The sequence below is a fragment of the Silurus aristotelis genome (genome assembly GCF_946808225.1).
Source record: "Silurus aristotelis genome assembly, chromosome: 12".
NCBI lineage: Eukaryota > Metazoa > Chordata > Actinopteri > Siluriformes > Siluridae > Silurus > Silurus aristotelis.
This window is the reverse complement of record NC_139585.1, coordinates 30107559-30128116: the sequence shown is the minus strand read 5'-3', so window position 1 is coordinate 30128116 and position 20558 is coordinate 30107559. Positions and strand designations below refer to the sequence as shown.

Here is a 20558-nt window from a genome sequence, read left to right as displayed (position 1 = left end):
AATTGTACTATCCCTAAACCCAAACCTTACTTTAAATCAGGAGAAAAAACATCAGTGTTAAAACCTTTATTTTATTATTATATAATTTTATTATATCATTTTACTTTATTATTATATTATTTTATTCCCAGACCATCAGCAGGATCTGAAACATGTCCTTGTCTCGGCTTCCACCTGGGTTCAATCCCAAATCCAGTAGTCGTGTAAGGGCCCCTAAGTAGCGCGTAAACACCAGTGTATGAAGTGCACTACAGGGGGTAGTGCACTGCGATGCGATTGGGTGTCGACATCTACGGCGTCTCGGAGAGGTCATTTCCGTGGCAGTAGGCTGTGAGCGCGAAGGGGAACAATGATGTCGGAGCAGGAGGCTGTGAAGAGGAACCGCGGAGGAGTGCAGCGTGTGGAGGGGAAACTGCGCGCCAGTGTGGAGAGAGGAGATTACTATGAGGCCCATCAAATGTACCGGACCTTATTCTTTAGGTGAGGTGTCTAAGAGAACACGGACAGCGGGTCTTATAAAGCAGCGAAATCCGCCCGTGGCCTCGGCTTTTCCAGATCCTTCTCTCCTTGTCAATGAAGCGGCGTTCGTTTCATTATTCTGATTGGCTGCACGAGGGCCCGTAGTCCCGCCTTCCTATCTAGTCCGCCGCTCTGATTGGTTTAATGCGCTGCCATTTAATATCACACACGTCTATGCTGGAATTGCTTTTAGCTAAAGGAGAGAACACACGCACGCACGCGCGGAATAATAAATGATTAGGGGATGATGATGATGATGATGATGGTGTTGTTGGTGTGTGTGTGTGTGTGTGTGTGTGTGTGTGTGTGTGTGTGTGTGTGTGTGTGTGTGTGTGTGTGTGTGTTAGCCGTTCAGCTAGCCCTGAGGTGTTCTGAGTGCTTTATAAGTAAAATAATCATATTTTATTAATAAAAAACTAAAGTTTCACATTAAACTCATTCTAATGAATAATAAGTGTTAGAACACGTGATCACGTGTATCAGGTGAAGGTTCCAGCTGTTGTTCTTGATTCTGCAGAACAGATGTTGCGTGTTTTATAATATATTATTTTGTGTGTGTGTGTGTGTGTGTGTGTGTTTTTCTGCAGGTACACGGCTCAGTCGAAACACGCAGAAGCCCGAGAGCTGATGTACAACGGAGCGCTGCTTTTCTTCAGCTATAACCAGGTATGAGAGTGTGTGTGTGTGTGATTTCCATGTTCTGACATGCACAAACGTTCCTTCACAAATCCATGATCAGTGAGGTATCCGTACCAGTACCTGGTTAATTTAACCGTGTCTCGGCACGTGAACAATTCACGGCACGTGGATGTACAACGCGCACAGAAGCGGCCATACGTGAGCATGAGCAGTTCACCGCTGCGAGCACTGAGCCCTCAGACGCGTCACCTGGTGTTAAAGCGTCGATGATTGTATCTGAAGGTCCTCATGAGATCTGGTAATAAGTGTGTCTGATGGAGCAGTGCTCTCACGGCAGGTGTTTGTGTTTTCATCAGCAAAACAGCGCGGCGGATCTGTCCATGCTCGTCCTGGAGGCTCTAGAGAAGCCCGAGGCCACGGTCGAGGAGGACATTCTGGGTGAGTGAGCAGATATGGAGGTGTTTAAAGCCCTATTTAGGAGGGATTAGTTTTACACACGGTGTAGGAATGTGTGTGTGGGATCTCCACAGGAAGGATGTAAAAGCCTGTGGTGAATGTGGACTGATTGATGTGAACGTACGTGTTTCCCTCAGAGCAACTGGTGAAGCTGTTTAGCATGATGGACCCCAACTCTCACGAGAGAGTGGCTTTTGTCTCGCGAGCGCTCAAATGGTCCACGGGCGGCTCAGGGAAGCTCGGACACCCCAAACTGCACCAGCTGCTGGCGGTCACACTGTGGAAGGGTATGGTGCTGAACTTTCACCTTTCTTCACCACACCTCCATGAACTTCCTCTTCACCTGATCTAACTTCCTGTTTACACCCTTTAGAGCAAAACTACAGCGAGTCCCGCTATCACTTCCTGCACTCCTCGGACGGTGAGGGCTGCGCCCAGATGTTGGTGGAGTACTCGGCCGCGCGAGGCTTTCGCAGTGAAGTCGACATGTTCGTGGCTCAGGCCGTCTTACAGTAAGAACACAAACTCCTCACGGGAACCTTTTATCTTTTATCTGGATTCAAATGAAGTGTTGAATTAAATTCAGATTGGGATTAGCACTAATACTAACTCGTAGATCTTTAAAGCTGTAGATCTCTAGAACGCAGTCCAGATCTCGTCCCTCAGATACTGTGTGGAGGAGATCTGACTGATCTGAGCGAGTGAGGAACCTAATGAAGAACAAGAGAACTGTGATGATGTTCGCTCTCTCTCTGTGTGTCTGCAGGTTCCTGTGTCTAAAGAACAAAACGAGCGCCTCGGTGGTGTTCACCACGTACACACAGAAACACCCGTCTATAGAGAAAGGACCTCCGTTCATGCAGCCGCTCCTCAACTTCCTGTGGTTCCTCCTCCTGGCTGTGGACGGGTACGAGTGTGTGTTCTAATCCCATTACATACCTTTTTGTTCCTGTGTATGACTGCTTTCATAATGTGTGTGTGTGTGTGTGTGTGTGTGTGTGTGTGTGTGTGTGTGTGTGTGTGTGTGTGTGTGTGTGTGTGTGTGTTCTGTCTCTCAGTGGGAAGCTGACAGTCTTTACAGTATTATGTGAACAGTATCAGCCATCGCTCAAGAGGGACCCCATGTATAATGAGGTACACACACACACACACACACACACACACACACACCTGTGCTGCATGCTGATTCGTCACAGGTTTATATGGTAATGAGTTCTGGTTTCTATAGTGACGCCTCGTTCACACACACGAGGGTTTAGGGAGACTCGTGTGTGTGTGTGTGTGTGTGTGTGTGTGTGTGTGTGTGTGTGTGTGTTAGTAAAGTAACACTCTTGTTTTCTCCCTCAGTACCTGGACAGAATAGGACAGCTGTTCTTCGGCGTTCCACCCAAACAGTCCTCATCCTACGGTGGCCTACTAGGTACATCCTCACAATCATTACGAAACGTGTTTTTAAATTGCAGCTCGTAAATAAGTGTTGCGTTAGGTTTTAATTTCAGATTTATTTATTTATATTTTAATAAAAATCGCGCTAATGAAACGAATTTGCATTTAACACGTTAATTTCAGCAGCCCTAATATATATTTATAAATTATATAAAGAAAAAGGGGCGGAGCTTCCAGGGGTCTGGTTAATATTGATGTTTTAAAACACCAGTGCAGCTGCCAAACATTCCTGCTTTATATATTGAGTGATCTCTCTCTCACACACACACACACACACACACACACACACACACACACACACAGTGTCTGGAAAGTTTTCATGAGAACTTCATCTGGGGAATTTTGGAAACATTCCATCTGGAAAACCAGGAATTTATTGGAATTCATTAGAAATTTGGGGAAATGTGTATAAACTGCATCATATACAAACATAAACATTTAGTTTAGTCATAAAAGCGACGTGGTTGCAAACTCGCACATTTAAATAAAAAGAAACTTTACATATGTGTAATTTGTTTTCTGGTTTGAAATGTTCGAGTGTTTGAACCAATCCAAAAGTGTATTTGTGGCCCAGGCCACGCCCACAGGCAGTAGACCAGGTGAACACGTGTGATCTGTGATTTGTGGGTGTGGCCTTTTCAGCACTCGTGTGTGGTTCTTCCCGTGTTCTTGCTGTTGATTTCGCTCTGTTGTCACGTTTCAGGGAATCTCCTGAACAGTCTAATGGGGTCTGGTGAGGAAGAGGAGGGTGAGGAGGTTGGTGAGGACAGCAGCCCCATCGAGCTGGACTGATCATCACGTCTCCAAAACACAACCTCTCCGTCTCGCTCACAAAACCACACTGAACTCAAACTTTACTTCTTTTTTTTTCTTCGACTGCGTCTCCTGGAATACGTAGCTGCAGGTTTTTTTTTTGCTCCTGTAGTTTTCAGAAGAGGTGATTTGGTGCAACTCCTGGACTGTGACTACACCACCACCACCACCCACACCTCCACCATGTCCTCCACCCACACCTTCACCCACCTCCCCCCTGAGAACAAACAATAAATACACGGGTGTGAAGACGTGACGCGTGACCGAGAGCCGCCGCTTCACGTGCAGACGGTGCCGCGTCGACACCCAGACGGGTTTCAGGTATCATCAGCGCTCGGGAGATCTCACCTGAGGATTAACGATCAAACAAGTGTGTGTAGTGCAAGTGCAGCATTAAAACATTATAATAACAACATCTCAGCAGTGTTTGTTATATTAGAACACACACAGGGGTGTGTGTGTGTGTGTGTGAGCAGTTCAGTTCTGCAAGCACTGAGACACTCCTGTTGATCAGTGTCTCCACATGGCTCAGCTCTGTTCTCGCTCCTTCGTTCTCAAACACATTCAGTGAGAAATAAAAGGTCTGGAGCTGTAAGTGTACAGGTGGCGTTAATCCTGACATGCTCACTGAACATCTACACTAACGTCTGCTCTGCTCTGGTGTCTGGTGTCTGGTGGTTCTTTATCATGGGCTGAAATTAAAATCTGACCTGGATTATAATTGTGTAAAACTCAGGGTGGTGGTGCAGAACTTCTGCACGTGGAGATGTTTTTAAACTTCAGACACTAAAGTGTACCGGCGGAACGCTCAGTCTTAGTCTTCTAGAATAATGTAGAAAGAACACACCTCAGATTTACATCTGAAACGGCGGAAACTACAGGTGTGTGTGTGTGTGTGTGTGTGTGGTACAGAAGTCCAGAGAGGCCGTGCATTATCATTTATTTAGTTTTCTCATTATCACGAGAAAATAAAATGAAGCACCGATCACGAGAAAATCGTGACGATCGCAAGAAAAAATACTCTAATGCACGCACTTGTAAGATTTGCGTTCTGTGGTGCAGTACAGACGATACGCTTTATACGCTTTATACAGCGTCTCACACACACACTTCTGCTGCCCCCTGTCGGTCATAGCGGTATTGCACCCTACCTTTTTAAGTTTGTTTTCTGCAGTCTAAAGCAGATGTTTTATTTGTTTTGTTTTTTTCCTCTTAATGCAACAGATTGATAAATAAATAAATGACCCAAATCATTCATTCTTTCAGACCAATTAAAAGTAAATACAATCTAGAGGTAAAATAAAGATATATGAAGTGTTAAGAAGAAGAAAAAGGACGTTTGATTTATTTGAATAAAGGAGTGTAAAACGTGCTCTCGGGTCGGGAATATTTCAAAACAACGTCGGGAAGAAAGAACACCGTGATGAAAAAACAACAACAACCAATCAGGTCGCAGGAGAGTGTTTATTGATAGAAGCACTAAATGGGGGTGTGGCCAGTGTGTCACTTGAACATTTCCAAGTGAGAAAGAAAGTAATAAAGTATGGAGGTGTGTGTGTGTGTGTGTGTGGAGTCGGTGATCTTCAGGTGCGTGACTGCAGCGAGAGCCGGAGGAGCATGTCGGAGAGGTGAGACATGTCAGGACGCTGGGCCTGCTGCTTGATGTGGTCCAGAGTGCGCACCTACACACACACACACACGTATATCAGTGACTTATGAATCAGGAAGGTTTGCCCCAAACCTTTAATAAATGATTGCTAAATGAGGAGTGTGTGTGTGTGTGTGAGATGAACCGAGGTGCGTGTATCACAGCAGCCGTTCTTGTGGCTCAGGTTCCACAGATTAACGGCGAGTTGGTTGAGTTTGTTGTTGCGCAGATCTCCGTGAGCCAACAAACACATGAAGAGAGAGAACGCGAGATTTCCCTGCCGACGTGCTCCCTGTAACTAACACACACACACACACACACACACACACACACACACACACGAGCGCTCAGCTTTATAACGAGCTCAAATAAAAACTCTACATTCCGTCTGTGGAATGTTAAGTTACAGTGTGTGCGTGTGTGTGTGTGTGTGTGTGTGTGTGTTTCACCTCCTCCTGATTCAGAGTCTTCAGGTAATCCAGCACCTGTCTGATCAGCGTCTCACACACTCGATTGATCTCGGTTACGAACTTGGGGTCGCCGCCATACAGCGTCTCGTTACTGTTCACTGGAGAGAGGAAACGTGTGTTACTCACGTGTGTGTGTGTGAGATCAGTGTGAAGTGTGTGTAGACTTTGTATCCACTACAGGAGTGGTGTGTGTGTGTGTGTGTGTGTGTGTGTGTGTGTGTACCTTTAGGTATGGTGTACAGGTAGCTCTCCTGGCTCATGGCGGCTAGCAGCTGTAACGCGCTGATGTACACGCGCACTTTGGCGTCACTGTTGTCCTCCCACGTGTAATCCTGCACCATGTTCAACAAACCTCTCACCAGGTACAACACACCCTGCTCAGGGTGGTCCTGCATCACACACACACACACACACACACACACACACACACACACACACACAGTGATTAACAGTTTAACCCAGACTGATCCGAGGGTCCTGCAGTAGAGATGATGGAGGTGATGGAGATGATTACCGGCACCACCAGCAGTGTGGAGAGGAAGTTGTTGATGAAGTCGAGGAGAAAAGGTTCAGAGGAACGCAGCTTCCCCTCCACACTGATTCCACGTGGAACCTCAGGTAGAACACTGACCGCGGCCTTCAGAAATGAATCCGCTGTAAAAGAGAGAGAGAGAGAGAGAGAGAGAGAGAGAGAGAGAAACACTTAAATACACACACACACACACACACGCTATCTGGCCAAAAGTATTGGGACACCCGACTTCACCCAGATGTGCTTCTTCTCCAAAACTCTTACAGAAAGTTGGAGACACACAATTGTATCCGACGCATTTGGATGCTGCATGAAATTTTGCCTTCACTTGAACCAGGAGACCAGAACCTGTTCCAGCATGACAATGTTCCTGTGCATCTAGATCTGCTTTTACATGGGTTGGAGGATGTGGAAGATCTGACTTTACTAACACTTTTCTAGCTGAATGTATCTCCATAAGATCTTGAGGAACATCTTCTCTGAAGAGTGGAGCTTAAATGTGGAATGGGATGTTCGGGTGTCCGCAAACCTTTGGCCCTGTGATGTGTGTATAAATACAGATTTAGAAGCTGCAGTGACTGGAATGTTCTTCAGCCTGATGAAGTAAAGGTTCGGGTTCCTCACCCTGAGAAAGGCACTGATTGGCGAGAGCCACCTGTCCTGAGAGCAGGTAAAGATGGAGACGGTTGAAGATGTTGCTGAGAGACGGGATGGTGATGAAGCTGTACGCTGCACACGCCTGCCACAGGAAACAGTGTTAGAGGCGTGTTAGAGACGTTAAACCCCGAGCGGATAGTCACGTGTGACGTGTAACAGTTGGGACACGGACCCTGACGAACGCCGCCGTCTTGCGTGAGTGATTCCCCCCCATCACTCGTCTCGTCTCCATGGACAACTGGTTCACCGTCTGAGGAACACGTAACGGTCTGCGTGAACATTAGAGCTAGAAAAAATACGTCCACGTGTTCACGCCGATTCGGTGGTCAAAGGAACTCACGTGAATGAGCTGAATCAGGACCGGCTCCAAGTTACAGAACGTGGCTCGGGCTTCCACACAGAAACTCAACTGCTGCTCAAAGTCCCGCCCAAAAGACACCTGGACACACAGACAACAACATGCGGATACAGAGACAACATCTGGATACAGACACAACACCTGGACACAGAGACAACATCTGGATACAGACAGAACACCTGGACACAGAGACAACATCTGGATACAGACATAACACCTGGACACAGAGACAACCTGTGGACACAGAGACAACATCTGGATAGAGACACACAACACGTGGATACAGACACAAAACCTGGACACAGACACAACATCTGAAAACAAAGAGACAACACCTGGATGCAGACAGACGGAAGACGCAGACAGACGGAACCTCATCACTGAACCGAGATTAAACTACTGAAAGAGAAAAACTGACCATCCGAATGAAGCCATTGATCAGCAGAGCGAGAGCTCGTTTCTCATCGTCCACCGTGAGAGCACTGAGGAGACACACACACACACACACACACACACACACACACACACACACACACACACAGTAAGAGATGGTGATATACAGTAATCAGCTACAGTCAAACATAAAACAGGTCCTGTTCCAGTCTGGAATATTTCAATGTTTCATTCCGACACAGAGCTTCCAGAACATTCCAGAAAAAAAAATCATCTAATCCCTTTCAGAAGAAGCTCGTACTTGACCGAGTCGTGCATGGTCTTACAGACGTGGAGCAGAGCGTTGAGGATCACGGGGTCTCGGGTCGGCTCCTGCTGATGTCTGAAATCAGAACACAAGAAATTAAATCTGTGACTTTACAGTTCGGGTCTTAAACTCGTCCCATGAAGGTGCCGATTCAAAAGAAACCGTGGACTTGCTTGATGAAGACGTCCATGACGGATTTACAAACTTCTACCCTCACGCTGTCCTTCTGGAACATGTCCAGGAAGGGTAAGAACTTCTCCTGGAGAGAGAGAGCGAGAGAGAGAGAGACTAACGTGTAAGTGTTCACGTGTATCCATAACTGCTGAGGAACGAGGTGATGGAGAGGAAGGAGCTCACCATGGAGAAGAGGATGGAGAAGTTGTGGAAGTAGGTGAGGATCTTCTTTATCACTGACTGCAACTGCAAGACAAGGTTCAGCAGCATCATCATCATCACGATGCGCGGCTGTGGTACAGGGGTGTGACGTGGGCGGGGCTGTGGTACAGGGGTGTGACGTGGGCGCGGCTGTGGTACAGGGGTGTGACGTGGGCGCGGCTGTGGTACAGGGGTGTGACGTGGGCACGGCTGTGGTACAGGGGTGTGTGACGTGGGCGCGGCTGTGGTACAGGGGTGTGTGACGTGGGCGCGGCTGTGGTACAGGGGTGTGACGTGGGCGCGGCTGTGGTACAGGGGTGTGACGTGGGCGCGGCTGTGGTACAGGGGTGTGACGTGGGCGCGGCAGGTGACTGATTCAGGTTGTGGCTGTAGCATATTTGGGTTGTAGTTTAGGGGGTAATTGTGTAGTTTGTGTAGTCAGTACCTGCGAATAAGCGTCCTCAAATGCACGGTCAGGGGTCATGTGTTTGATGATGTCAGCCAGGACCGTATTCACTTCTCTTTTCTACCATTAAAAAAAAGAAAAAAACACAACCCCACCTGGTTACCATAGTAACACACAGTGTTGTTAGATCGTTAAAGATACCCTCGACCGGCACTGACTCACGGTGAAGTGGCGGCAGGTAAACTCCACCCAGATTTCTGCACAGTTGATGTAGTCCTGTGAACACACGGTGGCGCTGGTGACCGATCAAATATAATACACAGAAATGAAAACCCAGCGGGGAATGAGGTCTCGCCCCGAGCGTACCTGCGGACTGCGCACTTTTGTGATGACCTTCCAGGCCTCGTTGAGGATGGGTAACCTCTCGCTCTCGCGCGGGTCAGCGCACGCCAGGCTGCGGCCCAGAGACCCGAACAGCAGGTGCTGGAGACGGAGAGATCGAAAGGCCGTGAGGTCGAATCCCATCACACTAAACGCCAGTGTTAAACGTGTAAACGTGAGCTGCTGTGGAAGTGTGTGTGCTGCACCTTGGGAAACCCCGCCTCGTCACACTCCTTGATCATGCCAATAAAATCGGTGGCTCTGGCGGCCACGAACTCGGGCCGGAAAGCCCACATGATGGAGTTGAGCAGGAGAGCGCTGTTTGGAAACAAACAGGTCTTGAACGTGTCATGGATTCAGAGCTTCTGCTGAAGGTTCCAGTGAAAAAAGAAAAACTAGGGAAAGTCTCACTTGTTGCCGAGTTTCTTGCATCTTTCCATCATTTCAGTCAGCAACACCTGGGAGAGACCACCAGAAAGATCAGCACCTGGAGTTAAACTGGTGTGTGTGTGTGTGTGTGTGTGTGTGTGTGTGTGTTTTACGTCAGGTGCTCTGTAGGCCACACACTGCAGGATCCAGTGGATGGCAGGAGAATACAGCGTGAGGTAGACGGGGATCTCCACCCTCTGGATCACCAGCTGGTTCTGAACGCTGTCTCCGTGGATTTGGCGGAACGACGCCAGGAGGTCGAAGAAGTTCTTGTTCAGGCTGTCCTTCAGGTGCGGCGCCACCTCCATGCCCACCTGCGCGTGAGAGTTTAGGTGGGTTTGATCAGCTTTACATCGCAGTGATGATGAATGTGGTTCTCTAGAACAGCAGTTCTGATCTGATTTTTGGAACTAGAAGGCGCTGTTTATTTGAGGTTTATTACCGAGCGCTACCATGGCGACATACCCGACACAGGTAGGCACGAGCGTACACGCCCACTAGCGGGTCTCCGATCCCTCTGATCATGGCCGTGAGCCGGGGCAGCGTCTCCTGAATCCCTCTGAGAACAAAGAAGAAGTTCAAATCAGCACCCACACACCGAGATGAAGAGAAAACAAAAGTTGCCATGACTCACGATTTGCTCACGAAGCGGTTGCACTTCAGAATGGCCGCCTCCACGTATCTGCGGCGGACGTTAAGGACGTAGACGTGAGCGCGTACGTGGTACGTTTTAAACCGTGATTAGACGAGGCGATTAAGGATACAGGCGAGGGATGAGTTCTCGGATGGAGGCGATCTTGAAGAACCAGTTGAGGCACGTCTCCTTGGCCGTGTCGTTCACATCGTCCACTGAGAACGAGTCTGGAGAGAGAAGAAGAAAAAAAGTGCAGGATTTCAATCGGCGAGGTTTTACTCCTCTTACGCCACAGGGGCAGTGGCGACACTTTTCCACCAGGGGGTGCTCATGTTACCTGGAAGAGGGGCAGGATCAGAGCACATGGACCAGATTCTTTCGTAGACTAGACGACCTGCAGCGACAAAACACACCCGAAATCAACTATACACTAAATATACACAAAATCCCAGACGTTGTGCGATTGTGCGGTTTTTACCGAACGTGTCGAGGATGTCGGTGATGAGGACGAACTTGCTGGGGTAGAACAGGATCACTGACGTGTCCGAAAGCAGCTTGGAGCACTGAGAAGAAGCATGCGTACATTTCTGTGTGTGTGTGTGTGTGTGTGTGTGTGTGTGTGTGTGATAAAAAAAAATAAAATTAAAAAAAAACACGTCGTCTCTGACCTGAATGACGATTTTGAGAGCTTTGACCTTCTGGTCTGAAGCCCAGGCTTCCTTCAGGGACTGATTGAGTTCCTCGATGCGGTTTGCGTAATCCTGCTGGGAGAGGTTCAACAGCTCCCTCTGAGACCCCTGACACACACACACACACACACACACACACACTCAGTAAATGTAATAAAAAATGATATATATTTCTCGGATTGTTTCTCTGAGCACTCACTTCCTCCAGGTCGTCCAGCTCCTCCAGACGAGTGCGCACTTTCTCTGAGACTGCAGAGCTCGGGCTGGTGGCTTTGCCTTTCTCACACACACACACACACACACACACACACACACTCTTGCCTCGTTAATAACAGATGTCAGAGCAATGCAACTGGATTGAACAGAAAAGCATCCTGAAAACACGTGGACGTGGACAGAAGACGTCCCAACCAATGACTTACTTTTCTCCGATCCCATGAAGAGATTCTGCAAGAGAAAAGAAAAACCATGCTGAAAAACCTCACGTTGACTTCGAGCTCATCTCTGAAGGCTTTACATGCTGCGCTTCTTACTATAGAGAGCTTCTCGGTCGTCGTGAACCTGGCCAGGATCTCGCCCCGTTTAGCAGACCACGGCTCAAAATCACAGCCCACTTCTTCTTCTTTGTCCCCACGTGTCCTCGCCAGTTCCTGGAAGCAGGAAACATCTTGTTCCATTAAGTTCCAAATTTACATCATGGTGAGTTCTACCAGAACATTTGGTTGAAGTCTCACCACGGAGGAGCTGCTGTGAGACAGCGCCGGGGTTTCGCCGGCGGCGGCGAAGAGGGACAGAGGGTCCGTGCCTTCCAGCATGGAGCTCAGCGGGTCAGGAATGACGGAGCCGGACGAAGACGACGATGAAGACGTGCTGCCTTTCCGTGCGCTGCGGCAGGATTTGGAATCCGTCACCTGGGAATCGGACAGAGAGACGACTACTGAGAAAATGTGATCTTTCACAGTGTCCAGGATCTGATCCATCATGGACACGTCACTCTGGGTGTCTTCAGCTGCATCAATTCTGGAGTCGACATGTGCAGCATTTTCACTTCAATCTGCTGAAATTGAACAAATTCCCCAAATACAGATTTCTCTGGAACGTTCTGGATCAGGATGTTCGGATCGGATCGGATCGTCTCGCCGAGCCGTACTCACCGTGATGGGTTTGAGCGGATGATAATCGCCGCTCTGCACCGTGACGGCCGGCGCTCGGCAGCTCCTCGACTCCGCGCCGTAGTTGCGCGTGCGGGAATGCCTACGTGTGGAAAGAAAACGCAAATGTTAAAAAAACGTCATACGTACACGTGGAGGTTTTATCCGTTTGGGGTTACGTTCACGTCACGTTTCATGAGCGAGTCGGGAATTTCACTGCGGTTAAACAGTGTCTCGTTGTTGCTGCGTGTGATCAAGTCAGATTAGAAGAACACTGAGATCCAGGAATCAGGAACCAGTGTTCCTGCTCTTCTCTTTAGACTTAGTAGAGACGTCCTGACTCTCTCTTTTAGGAGTTCTGGGTTCCACGTCCACAGCCTAAAGATCCTGAGGAACTCTAGAGCTTGGACTTGGAGGAAGCTGAATTTAGACTGGAATTAATATCAACAGTTTGCTACAATGGTTCAGGACCACAGGTTGAGTGGACAATTCTGCATTTCAGCACCTATCACCGGACAGCGCACCCCAATAATGATGGAACTGTAATGACTGGTCGGGTTTCTTCCTTAATAAAGTCTCAGGGGTTTTTTCCTTCCTACAGTCACCACTGGATCACTCATTAGGGAGAAACTCACAGCTACAAGGAACAAACATTTGGAGAAACAGGAATATAAACCCTACACAAAAATCACATCTGGAGAAACAGGACTATAAACCCTGCACAAAGTCCACATCTGGAGAAACAGGACTATAAACCCTGCACAGAGTCCACATCTGGAGAAACAGCACTATAAACCCTGCACAGAGTCCACATCTGGAGAAACAGGACTATAAACCCTGCACAGAGTGCACATCTGGAGAAACAGGAATATAAACCCTGCACAGAGTGCACATCTGGAGAAACGGAAATATAAACCCTGCACAGAGTGCACATCTGGAGAAACAGCAATATAAACCCTGCACAGAGTGCACATCTGGAGAAACAGGACTATAAACCCTGCACAGAGTCCACATCTGGAGAAACAGCAATATAAACCCTGCACAGAGTCCACATCTGGAGAAACAGCACTATAAACCCTGCACAGAGTGCACATCTGGAGAAACAGCACTATAAACCCTGCACAGAGTGCACATCTGGAGAAACAGGACTATAAACCCTGCACAAAGTCCACATCTGGAGAAACAGGACTATAAACCCTGCACAGAGTCCACATCTGGAGAAACAGGACTATAAACCCTGCACAGAGTGCACATCTGGAGAAACAGGACTATAAACCCTGCACAGAGTGCACATCTGGAGAAACAGGACTATAAACCCTGCACAGAGTGCACATCTGGAGAAACAGGACTATAAACCCTGCACAGAGTGCACATCTGGAGAAACAGGACTATAAACCCTGCACAGAGTGCACATCTGGAGAAACAGGACTATAAACCCTGCACAGAGTGCACATCTGGAGAAACAGGACTATAAACCCTGCACAGAGTGCACATCTGGAGAAACAGGACTATAAACCCTGCACAGAGTCCACATCTGGAGAAACAGGAATATAAACCCTGCACAGAGTGCACATCTGGAGAAACAGGACTATAAACCCTGCACAGAGTGCACATCTGGAGAAACAGGACTATAAACCCTGCACAGCGTCCACATCTGGAGAACCAGGACTATAAACCCTGCACAGAGTCCACATCTGGAGAACCAGGACTATAAACCCTGCACAGAGTGCACATCTGGAGAAACAGCACTATAAACCCTGCACAGAGTCCACATCTGGAGAAACAGCACTATAAACCCTGCACAGAGTCCACATCTGGAGAAACAGCAATATAAACCCTGCACAGAGTCCACATCTGGAGAAACAGCAATATAAACCTTGCACAGAGTCCACATCTGGAGAAACAGGACTATAAACCCTGCACAGAGTGCACATCTGGAGAAACAGCACTATAAACCCTGCACAGAGTCCACATCTGGAGAAACAGCAATATAAACCCTGCACAGAGTCCACATCTGGAGAAACAGCAATATAAACCCTGCACAGAGTCCACATCTGGAGAAACAGCAATATAAACCTTGCACAGAGTCCACATCTGGAGAAACAGGAATATAAACCCTGCACAGAGTCCACATCTGGAGAAACAGCAATATAAACCTTGCACAGAGTCCACATCTGGAGAAACAGGACTATAAACCCTGCACAGAGTCCACATCTGGAGAAACAGGACTATAAACCCTGCACAGAGTCCACATCTGGAGAAACAGGACTATAAACCCTGCACAGAGTGCACATCTGGAGAAACAGGACTATAAACCCTGCACAGAGTGCACATCTGGAGAAACAGGACTATAAACCCTGCACAGAGTCCACACCTGGAGAAACAGGACTATAAACCCTGCACAGAGTCCACATCTGGAGAAACAGGACTATAAACCCTGCACAGAGTGCACATCTGGAGAAACAGGACTATAAACCCTGCACAGAGTGCACATCTGGAGAAACAGGACTATAAACCCTGCACAGAGTCCACACCTGGAGAAACAGGACTATAAACCCTGCACAGAGTCCACATCTGGAGAAACAGGACTATAAACCCTGCACAGAGTCCACATCTGGAGAAACAGGACTATAAACCCTGCACAGAGTCCACATCTGGAGAAACAGGACTATAAACCCTATAAAATCTGGAGCTTCGTAACACGGAGTTCTGTCCTTTATCATTTAATTTATTTATAGAAAAACACCGACAGAAAAATGATCTTGGACTCCATGAGGCAACTTTAAACACACACAAACACGGATTTACTGTTTACACAGTAGAGATACAGGAGAGAAGAAGAAGACAGAAGAGTTCCTCACCACTGCACAGACGCCATCTTCCAATCCGAGTCATATGACCAACCCGGAAGTTTAAAGATCTCGGTGAGACCGCCTGTCATAATAAAAGTCCGTATTTCTTGCTTCGCGAATCCGATTTTTTTTTAAATATTATTATTATTATTATAATTTTTATTATTAGTTTTATTGTTTCCTTTTATTGTTTGTTTTTGTCTGGAACCTTACGGAAGTCCCAAGTGGACATGCCTTATAATATCTTCTTTCTTTCTTGTTTCCTCGTGATCACGAGTGAAATTTCACAAGGCAGTGTTTCATGAACCAGAAATAAACAGAAAAAAAGATGTTGATTAAAGGATCAGATAAATAATTGAGTTCTTACATAATAAATAATGTGTTTAAGAATAAATGGATTTCTGATTAAATACACGTTGTACCCCTCAAAATGAGAAATCACATTAAATCGTATTTAAGTACAGATGCTAAAGTTGGTTTGATCTCCTTTGATCTTTTGGAACTAAGTTGATGTGATTTGTTACATCTACTAAAGTTTTATTCTTTTCAGCAAAGACAGTCGACAGACATCCACTAAACAGACGTTATCTGAAGGACATGCTATGTTCCTCAAATATCACCAAACCCTGGTATTCGAGGAAAATAGAACATCTCACCAGTCCATCATCTATCAGCTTCCTGGACAGATGATGGACTGGTAAAACGTTCTATTTTCACACCCATGCTAGTTTTACACCTAGACCTTCTTGAAGCCCTGCAGCCACACAGGTCACAGAACACCTGGTTCTAAACCTCTGTAGGACGAGTTCTGTTCATCTTCAAAACCAGTATATTATAATGTATAAGCTCTGGTTGTCTCAAAGAATCAATGGTTCTTCCTCACTCGGGAGATGTTCCTCATCACGGTCATGTCTGAAGTGTTCTGGATCTACATGTGGATTTCTCTGCTTCTAGGTGACTTTTTGTGGAGGCTGAAGATGTTGGTGGAGGTGTAGAAGGGATTCCACCCTGATCAGCATCGGAGATCACATGGGAAACAGCTCGTAAGGACTCATATTTTGTTTGGGCACGATAAAAAAACAAAACAAATAGAAATTGCAGTGAGAAAACAGAAGAAGCTTCTGGTGGTATTTTATTTCACTGTTTTCTGAGCAACAAGCTTCACATTTACACATCTGGAGGACGTTGCAGCTGGAACATGCCTGCTTAATTACCTAATTACAGAACTTCAGCATCTTCTACACCGCATCCAATCGGAGTTACAGCGAGGTTCTGATCCGCATGCTCAGAACCCGACAGTGACACAGCGCGGTGCTAAAGTGGCTATAATGCCTCCATGATTATTCTTTAATCCTAATACAACACAGTATTCAACAAACACCTGTTGAGTAGAAACACTACTGTGAGGGTCTGAAAGTTAAGACCCATCAGAAAGCTCAAACATTTAGGACACACGTTACGGATTTAGAGAACCGCTTTAAACGGGACACGTGCAGATCTTTAATAAAGAGTGTTGTAAAAATATATGAATAATCATCTTTGAGAAGGTCGTGAGCGTGAGGATCTCCATCCATACGGTTCTTCTGTACTTCTGCTGGACGTGGAAGTGATCACAATCAACAAACAGTAAAAGCCGAGACCTCGTTAAGCTTCTTCTCGTCATTTCACCGACACGTTCGCTACAACAGGGTTCAGAGAAAGATCTAACGAGCCCGGTTCTCCCTCTCTCCGTTAGCGGTTGTAGAATTGAGACGAGACCCAGGCCAGGCCCCATTTCAGGTTGGTGAGCATGAACTTCAGCGCTTTGGTCCACTGCTCCTCAGAGTTAAACTGCGTTTTAATGGAGTAGGATCCTCCGCTGCCGCCCGTGTCCTCGATCTTCCCCTTGTCCACGTCCATTCTGTATCCAAGGAGACAAAAACAAATTAATCACAGTGAAAACGGCCCGAGTGTCGAACCTTTCAAACAAACACGATGCTACAGCGCAGTTCGGTTAATTTGCAGAAAATAAAGCTACAGTCACAGAAGCTCGGAGGTCCCAGGATCAGGATAATCCTGCGAAATTTCAGGAATTCTTAACAGGAATTTTCAACAGGAATAAACAGGGAACTTGAATTTAGTCAGAGGATCATTTCAGTTAAAACGACCAGATCAAATGCGATTTTAGTCGAATTGCCGGTCACTGGGGCCACGCCCCCTATGTGCACTGTGCATCTCTCCGTCACATGACCTTTTCAGATGAAGATTACATACATACATATTTTTGACACTCAAGATTCAAATTCATTCCCATAAATTCCCAAATTGGAATGTTTCTAAAATTCCCCAGATTTCTATGTTCCTATAGAAGGTTTGTGGAAAGTTTTTGCAGTGCTGCTCCTGGACCCTTTACAGGTGCAGGTCGGAGATGATTTCTGGAACGATGCGAGATGGAGCTTTCACAGAGTCATGAAGAGCTGAATTTCAGGCAGATGTTTTGTGACTTCACCTGTACGGAAGGCAGAATCCCGTGTCGCCTTTCTCCACTTCCTCTTTGAACTGCTGCACGCAGTCTAAAAACGCCACCATCGCATGGTCGAACTTGTTATCCCAGAAGAAGCGAAGTCCTCCAGAACAGTACAGCGGCAGCTCCTGCAACACCGAGAGGTGAGAAACCCAAATCTCAGCCAATCACAGCGCTCCGCTCACGCCCTCACCACGGCCCAGAGCTTACCTTCGACTTGTCTGTGAGAGACTCCAGGTACGAGTGGTTTCCGTAGGGAACGAGGCGATATCTGTTATACACACACACACACACACACACACACGGGTGAGAGTCAGGTCTCAGGTACACCGGAGTCTGATCATGTTCTCAGCCTGGTGCTGGTGTGTGGTGTATGGATGTGAGTAGAGGAGATGAGGAACCTCTGGAAGCGAAGGCCCATCTTGTTAGCGAGAGCGTGGAGCAGCAGCACAGTCTGACCCCACGCAGCGTTAATCTCGTTCCACTCCACAGGTACGCTGGGTAATCGCCCCAGACGGAAATTATTTATCGTCCCGAACTGCCCGCTGTGCCTGAGATGAGGACAGAGACAGAAAACAGACAGCGAGAAAGAGGGTAATAAAAGGTCAATATAATCACCCACCTGATCCCCATTTCCCCCCTTAACCACTACACACACACACACACACACACACGAATAAAAAAGGTACCAGATGTGAAAGGTGGCGTTGAAGACGTTGGTTTTCTTCAGGCGGTCCAGCTGAGCCTGGCAGTAACGCATCTGATTATCAACACTCTTCAGCTCATCATCCAGCTCCAACTGCTGCCGTTTAAACTCACAATACTCCTTCTGATACCTGAGAGAGACGGGGACAGGACCCAGAGTGAGACGCGGACAGAACACACCGAGAAAAACTGGGACAGAACCCCGAGAGACATGGACATCAAATGTTCCTCCACGGTAACTCACTGCAGCTCCTCCGTGTCCAGCCGCTGAGCTTGGTGCCGGGCCTCGCTGATCTCCATGGCGACGGATTCCCGTTGCAGCTCGATGGCCTCCAGATCCTGAATGAGCGTCTCCTCCTCCTGCCTGAGCTGCTGCAGCTCCTTCAGCAGTGTGTCCTCATCTTCCTCCTGCAGCTGAGACAGCAACTCCAGACACTTCCTGTCAATCAAACACTTCTGTCAATCAACTACACCTCAATCTAGCACACCTTTCTCTCTCTCTCTCTCACACACACACACACACACACACACACACACACGTCAGTCACACTGTTAAACACAGCTATCAGTCAGAGGTGTTTCTGACCCCTTCAGGTCTTTCCACTGAGTACTGGTAGACAGCATGGAGGTGGAGCTCCATCACACCCCCTGCTGGCTGTTTCTCCGAATGCACTCACTTGTAGTTCTGACACTCGTTCTCGGTGATGTTGAGCTGTGTGTCCAGGTGATCGAGCAGCGTGTCTGTACACTCCTCACACAGCGGGTGGTCCACGTCGCTCTGACCAGACATGATGTCGAACAGATCGCTGGTCACCTGCGACAGAGGAGAGAGCAGCTTGAACCACATCCTACAGAGACACGCTCCACAACCTCATCGTTCTCAAATCTCACCTTCAACCTGCGGCTCAGGTTCTCCATGGTTCCTCCATCCGAAGCCTCGCCGATTAGCGTGAAGCTGTTAGCGCTTTCTGTGGACATCATCCTACAGCGAGGGGCAAAAATTCTACCTCAGTGACATGAGCAAGTCACGATCGGTATCTCAAGACTACCAGAAAATTGAGCTCTACCTGGCAGGAGGGATGAACTTCCGTGAGACGCCGTCCTGCTTGCTCTCCGCAAACGTCTCCTGCAAAAAATCCAAAAAAAATCGATTAATCTGGAAATCAGGAGATGTGTATGGGGGTTTAAAAGCAAACCTGCAGACCTCAGGTGGACCTTCTGTGTCTCCAGTTTCTGCCTGCTTGCTCGGAGTCACGGTGACGAGAGGAGCTGGAACAGAACAATAACGTTATGACCTCTAACACCATCAGACACAACTCCTCAACACCTCCTGACCCATCAGAAGCTCCACGGCGAGTGTTCTGCTGTCGGGATGGAGATCTAGGACGTACCGATGAGCTCCTGGAAGGTAAGTCGGTCCAGGACGTTGAAGCTGGTGTCGAGTTTGAGAGGCTGGTTGCAGCGCTGACACACGAAGCTCACGTGCATGGTGGTGCTGGACGACTTCGAGCCCTCCATGGTCCTGAGAAGATCAAATGTTTTATTACACAAATACACACTTCAATCCACTCATTACACCTTCATACTACACTTAAACAACAAGCAGACCATCACATCATTTACACACTTTATTTGATCATTAATAAACACACCGAGTTTAGCTTCTAATATCTCAGAAAATCAAATGTTTACATTAGGCGCGTTAACAGTCAGGCTGAATCTCAAACCGCCCCTAGATCCCTTTCTAGGTGCACTTACAAGAGCGCTGAATTCCCTAAACTTTACGGCCTACATTAGTGCACTTGACGCCCACGAGCACGCCGAATGAGACACGGCTTCCTGAGCAAGTACGCTCGGATTAGCCGATTCGGACAGAATTAAACCATCGTATACAAACTAGTCTATTAATAAACGCTGATTAAAAAAAATAAAGTAAGTTAATTCTCCAAAATAATCCACCTATTATTCTCCTTAATATCCACCTGGCTATAATGCTTGGAACAGCTAAGTTTACATCTTACCATACAAACTTCCGGGTGTCGTGTTTTAAAGCGGAAGTGACGCAAATGGTGTCGATCAAAATTGCCTTGTATTTTAATATATGTATATATGTAATATATATTTTATTAAGATCAATAGTTTTTGTTATTTATATTTTCTCGGAAAAAAATCACGGTAAAAAAAAATAATAAAAT

At 47.2% G+C, this 20558-nt stretch overlaps 3 protein-coding genes across 7 annotated transcripts; 1 reads left to right on the top strand and 2 right to left on the bottom strand.

The window, feature by feature from the left end:
- The first annotated feature begins 262 nt into the window (after positions 1-262).
- On the top strand, positions 263-4286 carry get4 (guided entry of tail-anchored proteins factor 4). The gene is made up of 9 exons (XM_083556286.1): positions 263-480; positions 1107-1185; positions 1515-1596; positions 1752-1901; positions 1988-2126; positions 2381-2521; positions 2673-2748; positions 2962-3034; positions 3764-4286. Exons 1-9 carry the CDS (start codon positions 350-352, stop codon positions 3850-3852), a joined length of 960 nt encoding a protein of 319 aa, XP_083412412.1. The 5' UTR covers positions 263-349; the 3' UTR covers positions 3853-4286.
- Positions 4287-5318: 1032 nt separating this feature from the next.
- On the bottom strand, positions 5319-15244 carry vps35l (VPS35 endosomal protein sorting factor like; the record flags this gene model as incomplete). Its single annotated transcript, XM_083556285.1, has 30 exons — positions 5319-5555; positions 5667-5819; positions 5971-6089; positions 6215-6380; positions 6506-6645; positions 7148-7262; positions 7353-7430; positions 7521-7619; positions 7957-8020; positions 8233-8313; positions 8412-8497; positions 8596-8658; positions 9059-9139; positions 9242-9295; positions 9386-9502; positions 9607-9718; positions 9812-9858; positions 9943-10143; positions 10295-10388; positions 10464-10511; positions 10594-10690; positions 10801-10857; positions 10942-11026; positions 11132-11260; positions 11352-11428; positions 11575-11599; positions 11686-11802; positions 11887-12063; positions 12307-12406; positions 15165-15244. 30 exons carry the CDS (start codon positions 15242-15244, stop codon positions 5457-5459), a joined length of 2961 nt encoding a protein of 986 aa, XP_083412411.1. The 3' UTR covers positions 5319-5456.
- Positions 15245-16270: 1026 nt separating this feature from the next.
- becn1 (beclin 1, autophagy related) lies at positions 16271-20446 on the bottom strand. Of its 5 annotated transcripts, none has more exons than XM_083555809.1 (12): positions 20385-20446; positions 19755-19885; positions 19568-19632; positions 19431-19489; positions 19255-19345; positions 19041-19177; positions 18608-18802; positions 18348-18494; positions 18060-18209; positions 17869-17929; positions 17644-17786; positions 16271-17055 (listed from the first exon to the last, which is right to left on the bottom strand). In XM_083555809.1, the coding sequence occupies exons 2-12, from the start codon at positions 19879-19881 to the stop codon at positions 16887-16889; spliced, it is 1344 nt and encodes a 447-aa protein (XP_083411935.1). In that variant the 5' UTR covers positions 19882-19885; positions 20385-20446; the 3' UTR covers positions 16271-16886. The 5 variants fall into 5 exon arrangements, with proteins under 5 accessions (XP_083411935.1, XP_083411936.1, XP_083411937.1 ...); XM_083555810.1 differs by having other exon boundaries at positions 20122-20397; XM_083555811.1 differs by having other exon boundaries at positions 20323-20391.
- Positions 20447-20558: the final 112 nt, after the last annotated feature.